Source organism: Theropithecus gelada, chromosome 5 (assembly GCF_003255815.1).
Source record: "Theropithecus gelada isolate Dixy chromosome 5, Tgel_1.0, whole genome shotgun sequence".
Taxonomy (NCBI): Eukaryota; Metazoa; Chordata; class Mammalia; order Primates; family Cercopithecidae; genus Theropithecus; species Theropithecus gelada.
Window position 1 is genome coordinate 79,992,020 of NC_037672.1, and position 15,088 is coordinate 80,007,107.

A 15,088-nucleotide genomic window follows, 5' to 3' on the forward strand; every position below is an offset into this window, starting at 1 on the left:
CTGATAAATGATTAGGTTACAGAACATTAATCAGATGCCTTAAGATTCCAAAGGTAGACTTTGAAAAATTATAATTATTATTTCCACAGGAAAACCCATATGTATGTATGCTAGAAACTTTTACTTGCTTAATTTATAATGCCTCTTGGACTTTTATATCTGTAGTTCACAATACCATAGAAATTTTATTAATAATAAAATTATTATAAGCAATATAAGAGGAAATTCATGGATTTGCACTTTAAAAACAACAAAATTCTAGAATTAGCTCATAACGTATTAGAGGTTGTCATTAAATGTGAAATTAAATTAAATGGAAGAATTTTTCTACATTGATTTTAAAAGAATTCTTGACTGTTTTGTTTCCAACAGCTATCATCAACAGCAGATAATATAGTTTTAGCAAAGACTTTCTTGTTAGTCACAAGATTTACCTTCTGTGTTATATGATTGACCCAAGGAGAAGAACAGTTGCTGAGATCTGGTCCTTGGGGATCCCAAATTCCATCAGGAGCAAGGCATAGATAAGTTGATACACCTATAATAATGAGAGAAATATATCTGTTTCTTTTTCTGAGAATGACTTCACATCCATAGTATATTTAAAAATGAGCAAAGGTAGGCCGGGCGCGGTGGCTCAAGCCTGTAATCCTAGCACTTTGGGAGGCCGAGACGGGCGGATCACGAGGTCAGGAGATCGAGACCATCCTGGCTAACACGGTGAAACCCCGTCTCTACTAAAAAATACAAAAAACTAGCCGGGCGAGGTGGCGGGCGCCTGTAGTCCCAGCTACTCGGGAGGCTGAGACAGGAGAATGGCGGGAACCCGGGAGGCGGAGCTTGCAGGGAGCTGAGATCCGGCCACAGCACTCCAGCCTTGGGCGACAGAGCAAGACTCCGTCTCAAAAAAAAAAAAAAATAAATAAAAATGAGCAAAGGTAAAAATGAGATAATTAAATTGACATAATGTTTATTAAAACACCAGATACAGTGCCAGGTAAGCATTTAGCACTAGAGAAATGTAGTACTCCAAACAAAAACATACAATATATTTGAAGCACTTGTGGCAGCCACATTAGGTATGGGGACTGTTTTGTTTTGTTTTGTTTGAGACGGAGTCTCGCTCTCTCACCCAGGCTGGAGGGCAGTGGCAAGATCTCGGCTCACCGCAACCTCTGCCTCCCAGGTTCAAGTGATTCTCCTGCCTCAGCCTCCCAAGTAGCTGGGACTACAGGTGCACCCCACCACGCCCGGCTAATTTTTGCATTTTTAGTAGAAACAGGGTTTCAGCATATTCGCCAGGTTGGTCTCAAACTCCTGACTTCGTGATCCGCCTGCCTTGTCCTCCCAAAGTTCTGGGATTACAGGCATGAGGCACTGTGTCCAGCTGGAGACTGTTTTTAAAGAATTTCATGTGTGAGATGATGTGATATGTGCCTCCATGGAGCTTAGTGCTTGACTTTGTAGAGGAAAGGCAGCAGCTGAGCCTTAAAGGAATAAGTGTGCAGGATTTCCAGGAAAAAAACAAGGTAGAAAAGGCCATTCCAGGTGGAAAAATATATGCTCTTTGGGAAACGTCAAGTTTTTTTGAACTGGGGAGTTGTATTTAATGAAAGTGGAAAAGTAAACCAGATCATAAACTCCCTTGTCTATCATCTGTGGGTGCTGGAAAATCAATGAGAATATTAAAAGAGGAGATAGACGATGAGCAAATTTGAGTTTTGAAATGATATTTCTGGCAGGAACATGGAAGATGAATTTCAGAGAGTAATGGAGTGATGGTGAGGAAGCTATTGCAATAATTCAAGTGAGAGACTGTGGGGGCCTTGACAAAGGCATAACAGAATGGACAGAGATGGGTAACAATGAGACTGGGGTGTATTGACAGTAATCCCTGAGGGCTTCAGAAAATATCTTTTCCAATTGTCACAGAAAAATAATGACACATTTCTGCAGAGCAAAGTGCTTTCAAATAAAGTTTTTCACTAATCTTCAAAACAAAGTTCTGCAGTAGGGGGCTATTATTATTTTTCTTTTAGAAGTAAAGGAACTGAGACCTAGAACTAAGGAAATAGAACTAAGAAAGAAGGTGGCTCCCAACTGTTCTCTGATTCCAGGATCACAGAAAACTTTACAAATAAATATTCTCCCTCTTTTTCTTAAAGAAAATGAATATTTTTGAATGTTTTTAAATATTTGCTGGAAAAAAGTGTATTTTTTATAAAAATCAAGATACCCTTTGGTCTTCCCATCCACCATTTCCTATACCACGGAATATGAAATGATATACCCATATCAGAACTTTCTTAAAAAAAACTTCTTTCCTTAAAGTATCCAAATCAATAATACCCAAGGAGAAAGTCCCTGAGAATGCGAGGTGACACATATTGTGAATTTCTCTTATTTACATATTTTAGAGAATAATGCAAACGTGACAAGTATTCATTTACGAATATCAATGTATGCAACAATAAGAAAATCAGAATACCTTTGCTTAAGCAAAATAAATAATAATATGGTTACCATATGAAGATATTATGAATTATATCAGTAATAAAATAGGCAAAGAAGGCCGGGCGCAGTGGTTCATGCCTATACTCCCAGAAATTTGGGAAGCTGAGGCTGGCGGATCACCTGAGGTCAGGAGTTTGAGACCAGCCTGGCCAACATGGCGAAACCTGTCTCTACTAAAAACACATACACACACACAAAAATTAGCTGGGCATGGTGGTGGGCGCCTGTAATCCCAGCTACTCAGGAAGCTGAGGAAGGAGAATCTCTTGAACCCTGGAGGCAGAGGGTGAGCCGAGATCATGCCGCTGCACTCCAGCCTGGGCGACAGACAGAGATGCCACCTCAAAAAAAAAAGAAAAAAAAAAAAGAAAATAAATATTGAGTTCTTATCTATCCCCTAGAGGAAACAATGCAGGATTGTTCTCTGGTGGATGCATGAGTGCTAGGTTGACTCCTACAGCGTGGTCCCCAACAGCGTTAAGAGCCTTTGACCATCAGAGGACAACTACAATGGCAGATAAAAAGGAGAGTCAAACGTTCTCTTTTGTAACATGTTAGGTCGTTTCCATGATAATCTTCTAATATAGAAGTCCTCGACCTCATTTTCTGCAATCAATATCTGATGGTTGGTAATAAGCATGAGACTAACTCCCAGCAATCAAGTAATCTCCTCTGGACTGCTGCATAGAAAAGCTGAGCCTCTAGAGTAGCCTGAACATCTACAGCCTAACTTTACCTTGACCCAGAGACCTGAGACTATGAGGGCAAAATGCAGATCTCACAGGTTACCTGTGACTTAATCAGGTTACATTTTCAAACTGGAAAATAGATAGCTTTAAATTGTAATTTAGCTGAGTTCAGAATTTAGTCAAATGTCAAGTAATAAAATATGTTGTAATGAAAATAAGAAAGAGGAAAGAAAGATGGAAGAAAGAAAGAAAGAAAGAAAGAAAGAAAGAAAGAAAGAAAGAAAGAAAGAAAAGAAAAGAAAAGAAAAGAAAAGAAAAGAAAAGAAAAAAGAAAAGACAAAAGAAAAGAAATGAAAAGAGAAAAGAAAAGAGAGACAAGGAGGGAGGGATGGAGGGAGGGAGGAAGGAAAAGGAAAAGAACACTAGAAAATAAAGCCAAAGTAACACAACAGTTTTAACTCAGTGCTTTAGCACAGACTTACCTATAGTTCCTGCAGGGCATGGCTGCTTTGCTATCTGTCCTTGACGGGTCTTAAACCACATGATTTCTCGGGCTTCCACAGGCTCACAGCTCTCTTCGAGAGCTGGGATTTGGGACGATGCTGATGGAAGGTGTGTGGTCATGTCATCAAGCACCTCAACAGCTGGAGATGGGGTGCTAGTACTCCGGTTTCTTCTTCCTGACACTGACGGGGTGGTACTCCTTCCTGGGCTCAAAGTTGTGGTCCGAAGGGTGGTACTGGTGGTCGTGCTTCCCATGCCAAGGGGTCCTGTGGTAGAGATATCTGAAATAAAATTAGAAAGAAAACACCTGCATTGCTTGTTCACAGTAGGACCTCAAGATGTCCTAACACTTTAGAAATTATTTTTATTTGACAGTTGAAAGGGCTTTAAAGCTCTAGAAGTCCTCAACCTGATTTTCATTTTAAACATGGCAAAAATAAGCCAATACCAAGGTATCAGGGTGCCACTTGAGTATCAAAGCAACCAACTGATCACTGCCAAACACAGGCTTTTTAATGGTTCTTCGAAACTCAAATCCTAGAAAACAAAATTATAGCACAACTCAACTCTTCAGTAAGCTTCTTAATGCTCCCAGCCTTTTTGACAATTAGAGGATTAAAACTTTAAGCCCTCTCCTTAGAATTATCAAACGTTGTATAGAAGAGGGAACTATATAAAATTTTATTTTCACATGAAGTATAATATAGATTTCTATATATGCAGCAAACAGGGGAGAGGCCAAAAAAAAACCAAAAACTAAAAAACAAACAAACAAACAAACAACCAGGAAACAGAAATTAAACTGCTGACAAGCTAAAAAATAAAGAGCAATTCTGAATATAGTCTCCTTAATCACAAATTGGAGTAGCTTAGTGATCTACTTTATTGCTCTTAGAACAGACTCACCTTCACACCATTTTCAAATTTGATTTTTATTAATATACAGTATAAGTAGTTTCCAAATGGTTACAACTCTAAATTATCCTCTAACAAGAGTTTTTGAATGGGAAAGTGTATTCCAAGTTCCCAATAAAGATAGGTTCTTTGTCAGGTAATTGAACCTATGTTTCCAAGGAATAGGCATACTATGGAAATAACCACTGCAAATAATCATTTTTCTGGGAAAATATATTCATATTCTCATCATGGGAATTCAAGAGTATGCTTGTCCTTTTTTACACAGACTGCATTCCTAGCTGTAAGATTAGAAACTACTGCTAACCTCACTTATTGGCAATAAACCGTAGGAATATTGGCTCTAGTCTGATTCAAGATCACTCATGTTGAAGGAGATGTAGGGCATTCTGATACGAGCCTCTAGCTGTTTGTAATTCATTTTCTACTTCCCTTAAAATATCTTCACCTCTGCTACCCCAAGGAAGTCCCAGGTTCATCACAATGTATTTGGTGTATATAAAGCTTCCAAAGAAACAGGGTAGAGATGGTGAAGGGATGGGATATTTTTGAACATTTAATCACTGACACTGCAGTATTTTCTGAAGTGATGCTTTTTATTATGCCGTTTGCCTCTTTCTTCAATTTTCCCTCACAGTCCTCTCAGCTTTCCTTCTCTTTCTCTCATGGTCCCTTTCCATATGAATGATAATGTTCAGAACTGCATCTACTCAAAGTTCATACAAGAAGGCAGAGTGTCTTATTTTCCCTCCTTCTTCCACATATACTATATCTCCCAAATAACCAAGTCTTTTTGATTCTGTCTCATGCCTTTATTTGAAATCCACTTATTTTTTTTCTTTCTAATCACCACTACCTATGTTCAGCTCTCCATCATCAACTTTTTGTTAATGAAAGCAGTAGCAGAGCAAAATGGCAATACAGTTATTTCAATATTTACTTTTGCCAAATCAAAGCTCATGATTAAAAAAATAAAGCTGACACTAAACATATAACACAATCCCAACATAACATTTAATAACATATTTCAAAATACTAAGTGCAATTGAAAGCTTACAACTATACACAATAAAAATGACTCTAATATTTATAATTTGCATATATAATCAATCAAATGTTTTAAAAACAAAACATTACCTACAATCAAGAAAACTGAATAACTTAAAAACTAAATTTTTAGAAAGTATTAGCTTAAAAAAATAGTGTGTCAGTGGTGTCACTGCTGAGATGTAAGAACATTTTGTGCTGATTTTTCCAGCTGACAGAAAAATCCTTTTTGACATCATACTACTTGGGGAATGCAACAGTTTAAATGTGTCCCCCAAACTTCATGTGTTAGAAACTTCATCCCCAGTGCAAGAGTGTTGAAAAGTGGAACTTTTATGAGAGAATTAAGACCTGAGGGTTCTGCCCTCATGAATGGATTAACACCATTATTGTGGGAGAGGGCTAGTTATCTAGGAAATGGGTTTCTGATAAGAGGATGTGTGTTTGGTCCCCTCCCACCTGTCTCCACCCCTCCCACAAACTGTATGCTCTCTTGCCCTTCTGCCTTCTGCCATGGGATGATGCAGCAAGAAGAATTTTGCCAGTTGTGGGGCCCTTGACCTTGAACTTCTCAGCCTCTAGAACTATAAGAAACGATTCTGTCTTGTATAAATAAACTGGTCTTGGGTATTGTTACAGTAGTAGAAAATGAACTAAGATAGGGAAGTAGTAAGGCAATAGTTAAAAGCTAGCTCCAACTATTTTCTCTAACTATTAAAGTTGGAATTATCCTTTAATTCAAATAATGCCAGCTCTCATTTGTACTTCTGAAGGGACGGTTTTGAGCAACTTTTAATTTTTTGACAGGGACTATAATCTTCTCATTGATAATGAGCTACAGTTTTTGTTTCAAACAAAGCATTACGATTTCTTCTTTGTCTTCTTTAGTTTGATCATGTAAAAATGGAGATTTTTAGCAGTTACCTGTTATTAGTTAAATAATCTCATGCTCAACTTAACTTGTTCAGGAGGCCTCTGAAGTAGAGTAGGAATTAATTTTAAAATAGAAGCTCTGTTTTTCAATTGTCTTCTTTCCCTTCTTGAGGATTATGTAGGTACTGACAAATGCTTTCTAAACGAATGCACCTTTCTTCGATTAGATATTTTAATTAGCATATAACTCTCTGGGAGAAGAAAAGATTTGTTCAGCAAAATCATTTTCACTATGACAAACTACCTAGTTACACACGTAGTGCAAGATTTCTCCAGCCTATTGTCTCAACTGCACAAATCATGCACAACGGGCCATGGCACACCACTGCAAGATTTTTGTTGGCTGTGTGGTGTAAGTATTTTAGCATGGGTTTAATAATACATCTTTATCCTCTATTTAAATGATTTATATTTCAGATTTTTAAAGATAATAGAATCAAACCAAACATAATTTAACAATAGCACCAGTACCACGTAATGAAAATTAATGTACTTTCTTTCTTTCTTTTTTCTCAAACGACCCTATTCAAATCATTCTCTACCTTGTTTCAGAGATACTCTTAGGGTATAAATTGGAATATGTTAGTTTACTGATTAAAGTGCTTGAACAGTTTCTATTTGCCCTTCAAACAAAAGCTGAATTGTTTTCTTCATGCCCAAGCTCTTCATGAGTTTCTCTCTCCAACTCATTATAATGCTTTCTCATCTTTTAAGTATATTCTTTAAACCACACAAAATTACCAGTGGTTCCCAGCTGCACCCTGTTCTTTCTGCCTCAGGGCCTTTGCACATCCTGTAATGTGTTCTTGCCCCCATTTTCACCTGGCTAACTAACTCCTATTTATCCTTTCGGTTTAGCTTGGATGCTATCTCCATCAAGGAGCCTTTCCAAATTTACCAAGACTGGGTTATACACTAACATGTGTTTTGTTAGGATTAGTTCCTTAGCTTTTAGCATTGTGCCTGACTAGGAGTAAATGAGCTCTCAGGAAAGGGAGATGAACATCAGGACTAGGTCAAGAAGGAAGTGAAGGGTATAGTATCCCACAAAAAGAGAAGCATAACAAAAGAAGGGAAAGGATAAATAGTAGGACAAGCAAATGGGGTAGTTAAGAGTTTGTACAATTAATAGACTGGAAAATTTATTTCTTAAATGCATTTTACATTGTCCAGGAAATAGGAAGAAAATTAAGCTCCCTTTTCCCCAAATGATCATATCTCAGAACAATCAGATTTAAACTCTTACGAAGCAATAACAATGATACAATATTTTTTAAAAACTTCAATTTGGTATGAAATACATTGGAAGGACTTAGTTTAATAGACATACTAACGTTAGGGATCAATATAGAACTTATTTTCATGGAACTGTGCCACAGAGAGATTGTCTACAAGCAGGGTCATACCATTCCATTTAACTTTAAGCAGAATTAAAATCGATTTTAAAGGCTGTCCCTGATCCCCCATACCCACCCTTCCATTCACTGCTATGTAAGACTATCGCAGGCTCTGTTCAATGCTAACTTTTGGCAGAATAAATCCTAGTGATAGACATGCTGTCACCAGTGCCCAAGAAAGGATTCATCTTATTGCTAAATACAAGAGAAAAACAAAATCTAGATTTGCTGAACAGTCACTGATTGGCAAAGTTCTAGCCCATATTAATAGGCTATGAGAGTTTATATTCCAGGAATGGAGAGGTGACATGACACTTTTTTCAATATGTACTGTTATTGAATCTTACCTGATGACATAGCTAGCTTAATAAAACTATGTGTTATAAGTGCTTTGTATGGTTGTATATCAGAGAAAAGTTATTGTCTAAAATAAATTAAGTTTAAGTGACTATTTACATACGACATTTTATTAAAGTTTTGCAATTTTCCTTATTTTGTCACTGTTTTTGTGCTCATTGTGCTTATACGGACTAGTATTTTCATAAAAATAACTAAATAAAACTCCTTCTTAGCATTTTACCCTCATAATCTTACTTCCAAAAGAAAATTTTAATTCTCCTGTCCTTTGAAATTCACTGTTCATAACTTGTTTCTTTCTTAGAATTTGATTTATTTTGCTTAATTTTTTTCCTTCAGCCTGCCTTGTAAAGTATAAGCATTATTTTGAATGCTATTACGAGTTATAACTTCTGGAGTACAATAATAGAAAACAGTGAAAATAAACACTTGTAAAGTTCTTTACATGTTGCAATTATTATTATTATTTATTTTTTTTAGACGCAGTCTCACTCTGTTGCCAGGCTGGAGTGCAGTGGTGCAGTCTTGGCTCACTGAAACAACCGCCTCCCGGGTCCAAGTGATTCTTCTGCCTCATCCTCCCGAGCAGCTGAGACTACGTGCCACCACGCCCAGCTAATTTTTGTATTTTTAGTAGAGACCGGTTTTCACCATGTTGGCCAGGATGGTCTTGATCTCTTGACCTCGTGATCTGCCCTCCTCAGCCTCCCAAAGTGTTGGGATTACAAGTGTGAGCCACAACATCTGGCGCATTTTGCAATATTTTAAAGTCACTATCATCTCATTTAATTCAGACCAAAAAAAGTGTAATTATTACTATATACTCCTAGTTTTAAAAATGAGAAAATATAGGCTCTACTAGTAAGTGAATTATAATCATACAAGTAGTAACTAAACAGGCATTCTCTGACTCCATATTCCATGTTTTTAATAGTGTGCTATTAAAAATGTCATTCTCAATGATTTCATGATTATGATTAATTATAAGTCTTCCTTAACACTTTAAGAAGAAGCTGAAGGAAATAAAAAGAATCTAGTAAAGTATTACTATTCTTGATCACAAACATTTTTTATTATTTGGGATGGGCATCTTCTAAAAAGATTTAATACTTAAGAGAGAATATAAAATTATACAATCCAAGATAGTCTAGGCTGGGCACAGAGGCTCATGCCTGTAATCCCAGCACTTTGGGAAGCCGAGGCGGGCAGATCCCACGAGGTCAGGGGTTTGAGAGCAGCCTGGCCAACGTAGTGAAACCCCATCTCTACTAAAAATACAAAAAAAAAAAAAAATAGCCGGGGCATGGTGGTGGGCATCTATAGTCTCAGCTACTCAGGAGGCTGAGGCAGGAGAATTGCCTGAACCCAGGAGGTGGAGGTTGCAATGAGCCAAGATTGCCCCACTGCACTACAGCCTGGGCCACAGAGCACACTGTCACAAACAAACAAACAAATAAACAAACATAGTCTAAACTGCACAAGAGAAGAAAGGTTTACCTTCTACTCATAAAATGCATTAATTTTCTTTTTTATTCTTCTTCATGTTTTCCTTTGCTCTCTAAATATGTGCCTTCCTTCATGGTTTTCCCTTTACAAATCTTTCTTTTGCTCTAACTTCACTCTAGTAGACAATCCTTTGGCTGACTACAGAAGCATTTCCTTCTGCCCACCCTTCAAGCGTTCATTTACATCCAAAGTCCATTACTGAAGAAACCTTCCCAAGGGCCTAATAGAGGAAATAAGAAAACTGAAACCATAACAACGCTCTCAGTAGCTTTTGGCTACTTGTGCAGTGCCCTGGGTAGAAAGAGGAAATTCTGCCTGAGACCCCATGGCTATCAGTTGGTGGCAGCAGATTTGATTACATCTAGTTTTTAAAAAGAAGCATTCATATTATCAGTCATGAAATTATCCAGTTCTCTTCGGAATTCATTTTAATACTTGGCTCCATGTTCTCCTGAGATAGTGAAACTCCACAGACTATCAGCAATATGAAAGTATATTTATTTTTGTAATTGGATCCATTTATATTTTCTAGTTCTCTCATGGCTAGGAGATTGAGGAAGCTGTTTTAATAAACATAAAATTGTAGTGGCTTTATCATGTAAGATTTTGGGGGGCATTTATTTATATTATCTGGTGCATATTTAGCCCCTACCATGCCAGAAACTGTGCTGAATGTTTTACCTATGCGCTCTCGAATTTAGTACTCGCAAGCAACTTTTTGGTAAGCATACTCATCTTCATTTCAGAGATGACATAGGTTAAATTAAATAATTTGCCCAAGTTTACATAGTTGGCAATTGTTAGGACCATGATTCTAATCCAGGTCTATTAAAATCTCTCCCTGTCTACTAGGCCAATGCTGTTGAAACTTTAACACATATGTAAACATATGTAAACATTTTAATGGATTTGGAAATTAATTTGTCCCAAATACTGCTCACATATGCTTTTATAGGCTTTACTATGGTCCAGACCTGTTGAGAACTTACTGTGCACTTATTATGGACCAGGCAATATTCTGAATACTTTACAAGGATTAATCCATTTAATTAGAACAACAAATCTGTTAGAAGGCACTATTAATTATCATTATTTTACAGATGGCAAAACTGAGTCACCAAGAGATTCAGTAATTCTCCAAAGGTTACAAATTCATAAGTAGAACAACGGAACAACACGGGCACTGTTAAGGAGACCAACCGTTTTTTTTTTTTTTTTTTGAGAAGGAGTTTCGCTCTTGTTGCCCAGGCTGGAATGCAATGGCGTGATGTCAGCTCACCACAACCTATGCCTCCAGGGTTCAAGTGATTCTCCTGCTTCCGCCTCCTGACTAGCTGGGATTACAGGCATGGCACCATCACGCCCGGCTAGTTTTGTATTTTTAGTAGAGACGGGGTTTCACCATGTTGTTCAGGCTGTTCTCGAACTCCTGACCTCAAGTAATCCACCCGTCTAGGCCTCCCAAAGTGCTGGGATTACATACGTGAGCCACGGTGCCCGGCCAGGCTGTTTTCTTATGGATCAAGTTCAGGTTCTTAATATTCCAAGTTATTACAGTTAAGAGTTGGGTCTTGGCCGGGAGCGGTGGCTCACGCCTATAATCCCAGCACTTTGGGAGGCCGAAGGGGGCGGATCACCTGAGGTCAGGGGTTCCAGACTTGGCTGGCCAACATGGTGAAAGCCTGTCTCTACCAAAAAAAACAAAAATTAGCCGAGCGTGGTGGCAGGCGCCTGTAATCCCAGCTACTCCAGAGGCTGAGGATTGAACCCAGCGGGCAGAGGTTTCAGTGCGCCGAGATCGCGCCATTGCACTCCAGCCCGGGTGACAAAGGGAGACTCTGTCTCAAAAAATAAATAAATAAATAAATAATAATAATAATAATAATAATAGAAAGCAGCCTGCTCACTGCAGTTGACAGTAGAGGAAGTAATCTTTACAGAGCTAATTTATTTTTGTTTATGGCATTTTAAATCCCCTAAGTAAGGGTTCAGGACCATCTAAGGAAAAACTGTTGATTCCACAAAGCTTGCTATAGTGTTCAGCATACAAATAAGGCAATAAACAATGAACAAACAATAGTGTGAAATAAACTCTCGCCTTTCTTGAGCATTTATTACGCACCAAGCCGTGTTCTAATGGTCTACATGCATAACTGAGGCACGGAGAGGTTAAATAAATTTCCCAATCTCATAGCATTCACAAGTGGTAGAGCCAGAATTTTAATGCAGGTAGTTTGACTCAAGAACCCATACGTACCCATATTTTCTGATGAACTGATAAAGGTTTGAAGTAATTTTTAAAAAGTGTCAGAATATAGCATATGTTATATGCCTGTGAGAGAGCTCAGCTCTGGGAATTATAAGATTAATTTATTCCATCCATATTTATTAATCAACTATCATGTGACAGGTATTATATTGGGAATAAAATGTTGAATAATAATTATTATGTTCTTTGCTCTCATGGAAACCTTCTCTAAAAAGCCTTATAGAAAAAGCTATTAAAGAAAATAGAAAATACAAAGAGGAGAAATATGCAAACTCTGTTCATTTAGCCTATATTTATTGGTATTTGTCTTGCATTACACATTGTGCTGGGCATCAGGGATTCAGAGATGAAGCAAAGAGTACTACCCTTAAGAAGATTTAATAAACTGTATCTTACGGATGCTACAACATCATCAATTATTCTATGTATCACTTAGGAGGAAAAAAAAAATCTCTGTCAATTTAACTCTGACGTGCCTTCAATGGTTAGGCACATCCCAACTCATGAGATGTCAAAGGGTAAAATGACTATTCGAATTAATGAAAAACGTAGTAGTAACAGACATATCTCCTTACAATATAATGAAATAAACACTCCATCATTTAAAAGCGATGTAACCTTGGACAAATTGTAATGCCTCTCTGTGCCTTAGATTTTTTTCACCTGCTAAACAGAGACAATATATTTGTATTTATTTGAGGAGAAAAATGGAAATATGCATTTAAAGTAACTAGCAAAGTATATGGCAGAGAATAATAGCTTAATAAATGTTTTCTTTTTTTTTTTTTTTTTTTTTTTTTGAGATGGAGTCTCGCTCTGTCACCCAGGCTGGAGTGCAGTGGCCGGATCTCAGCTCATTGCAAGCTCCGCCTCCCGGGTTCACGCCATTCTCCTGCCTCAGCCTCCCGAGTAGCTGGGACTACAGGCGCCCGCCACCTCGACCGGCTAGTTTTTTGTATTTTTTAGTAGAGACGGAGTTTTACCATGTTAGCCAGGATGGTCTTGATCTCCTGACCTTGTGATCCGCCCGTCTCGGCCTCCCAAAGTGCTGGGATTACAGGCTTGAGCCACCGTGCCCGGCCAAATGTTTTCTATTAGTAGTAATATTGTTATTTATTCCTTAACCAAGAATTATTGATTGCTTACCACATGCCAACTACTATCCTAAGTGCTGGGGATACAGAAGTAAACCATGAAAACAACAAAAAATAAAAATATCTGCCCTCATAGAGTTTACGTTAGTAGGAGAGACAGACAGTAAATAGGATAAAAGTAAAAACATGCATTATATTAGATATTAAGAAGTGTTAAGGATAAGAAGAAGAAAAGCAGAGGAGGGGGATACGCTGTGTTGGGGGAAGGGAATTGCAGGATTTTTTGTTTTGTTTTGTTTTTTGAGACAGAGTCTCACTCTGATGCCCAGACTGGAGGGCAGTGGCACAGTCTCAGCTCACTGCAACCTCTGCCTCCTGCGTTCAAGTGATTCTCCTGACTCAGCCTCCCCAGTAGCTGGGTTTACAGATACCTGCCACCATGCCCGGCTAATGTGTGTGTGTGTGTGTGTGTGTGTATTTTGTATTTTCAGTAGAGACAGGGTTTCACCATGTCGGTCAGGCTGGTCTTGAACTCCTGACCTCATTCAATCCACCACTTCGGCCTCCCAAAGTGCTGGGATTATAGGCATGAGCCACCATGCTCAGTTGCAAGTATTAACTGGATGTCAAGCATAGCCTGACTGTTAAAATGACAATAAAGATTTTGATAAAAGAGGCAAAGTGGGGGGTGTAAATAACTTTTTAAGCAGTGGGAATAGCATCTGCAAAGGGCTAGACACAGTGAGGTAGCAATGTGGCTGGAGCATAGTATGTGAGTCATATGAAAGGCAGTATGAAATGAGGACAGAGAGATGATGAGGACTACATCATATGGGTGTTGACAGGCCATGGTGAGAACTTTGGCATTTACTCTGGGTGGTGTGGGAAGCCATTGGAAAGTTTTCAGCAGAGAAATGATGTGATAAAACTTTCACTTAATAGGATCACTTGAGTTGTTGTGTTGAAGAGTGATTGAATGAGAGAGGAGTCAGTGTACCTATTTGGCTAAACATCTGTGGTGGTAATGGTGATAATGACAATTAGAATGGTATGGATATAAACAGACATAATACAGCATGGGGGTGTGAGAGCGGTGACGGTGGCTTTTGAGTATGGATACCATGATCCTCACTGGCACATGGTAGCCCTTCAGTCATTGTTGGCTGAATTGAACTAATGTTTGCTTCTTCATTGTAGTGAAATGAATTTGTTCTTCTTATACAAATTCTTCTATAGCTCCATTTCAATTATTATTACTTGTTTAAACTTGAAACAATCAAATAAATATACTGACCCCAAGCAGTATGAAAATGTTAATACAGTTATGTTAGTGTTCTCATTACTGTGAAATTGCTAAAAGTTTTAACTGATGGGAATGTCAAATAAACTTTGGGAGTGAGGAAAACATAAAAACAAATAAATAGGCCTGGCACGGTGGCTCAAGCCTGTAATCCCAGCACTTTGGGAGGCCAAGACGGGCGGATCACGAGGTCAGGAGATCGAGACGATCCTGGCTAACATGGTGAAACTCCGTCTCTACTAAAAAATACAAAAAACTAGCCAGTCGAGGTTACTATAGTCCCGGCTACTCGGGAGGCTGAGGCAGGAGATGGCGTGAACCCGGGAGGCGGAGCTTGCAGTAAGCTGAGATCTGGCCACTGCACTCCAGTCTGGGTGAGAGAGCGAGACTCCATCTCAAAAAAAAGAAAAAAGAAAAAAGAAAAAAAAAAAACAACAAATAAATAAACTGGGAGATTCAGTTCAACTGAATCAGAGTTGATTGATTTCTCAGTGAACAACAAAACATACCAAGGGCATAAGTAGTTGAATTAGTATAGATTTAGAGTCATTTCTTAGGGCTAG

General features: G+C 38.2%; 1 protein-coding gene across 3 annotated transcripts in view; it reads right to left on the reverse strand.

Annotated features, from left to right (window-relative positions):
- The window catches only part of ADGRL3 (adhesion G protein-coupled receptor L3), an 868,510-nt gene that overhangs the window by 179,321 nt on the left and 674,101 nt on the right, over positions 1-15,088 (reverse strand). For all 3 annotated transcript variants that reach the window (XM_025386284.1, XM_025386285.1, XM_025386286.1), the window contains 2 exons: positions 3,686-3,988; positions 435-538 (listed from right to left, as the gene is read on the reverse strand). In XM_025386284.1, coding sequence (XP_025242069.1) covers positions 435-538; positions 3,686-3,988 — 407 coding nt within the window. The remainder of the gene's footprint in view (positions 1-434; positions 539-3,685; positions 3,989-15,088) is intronic.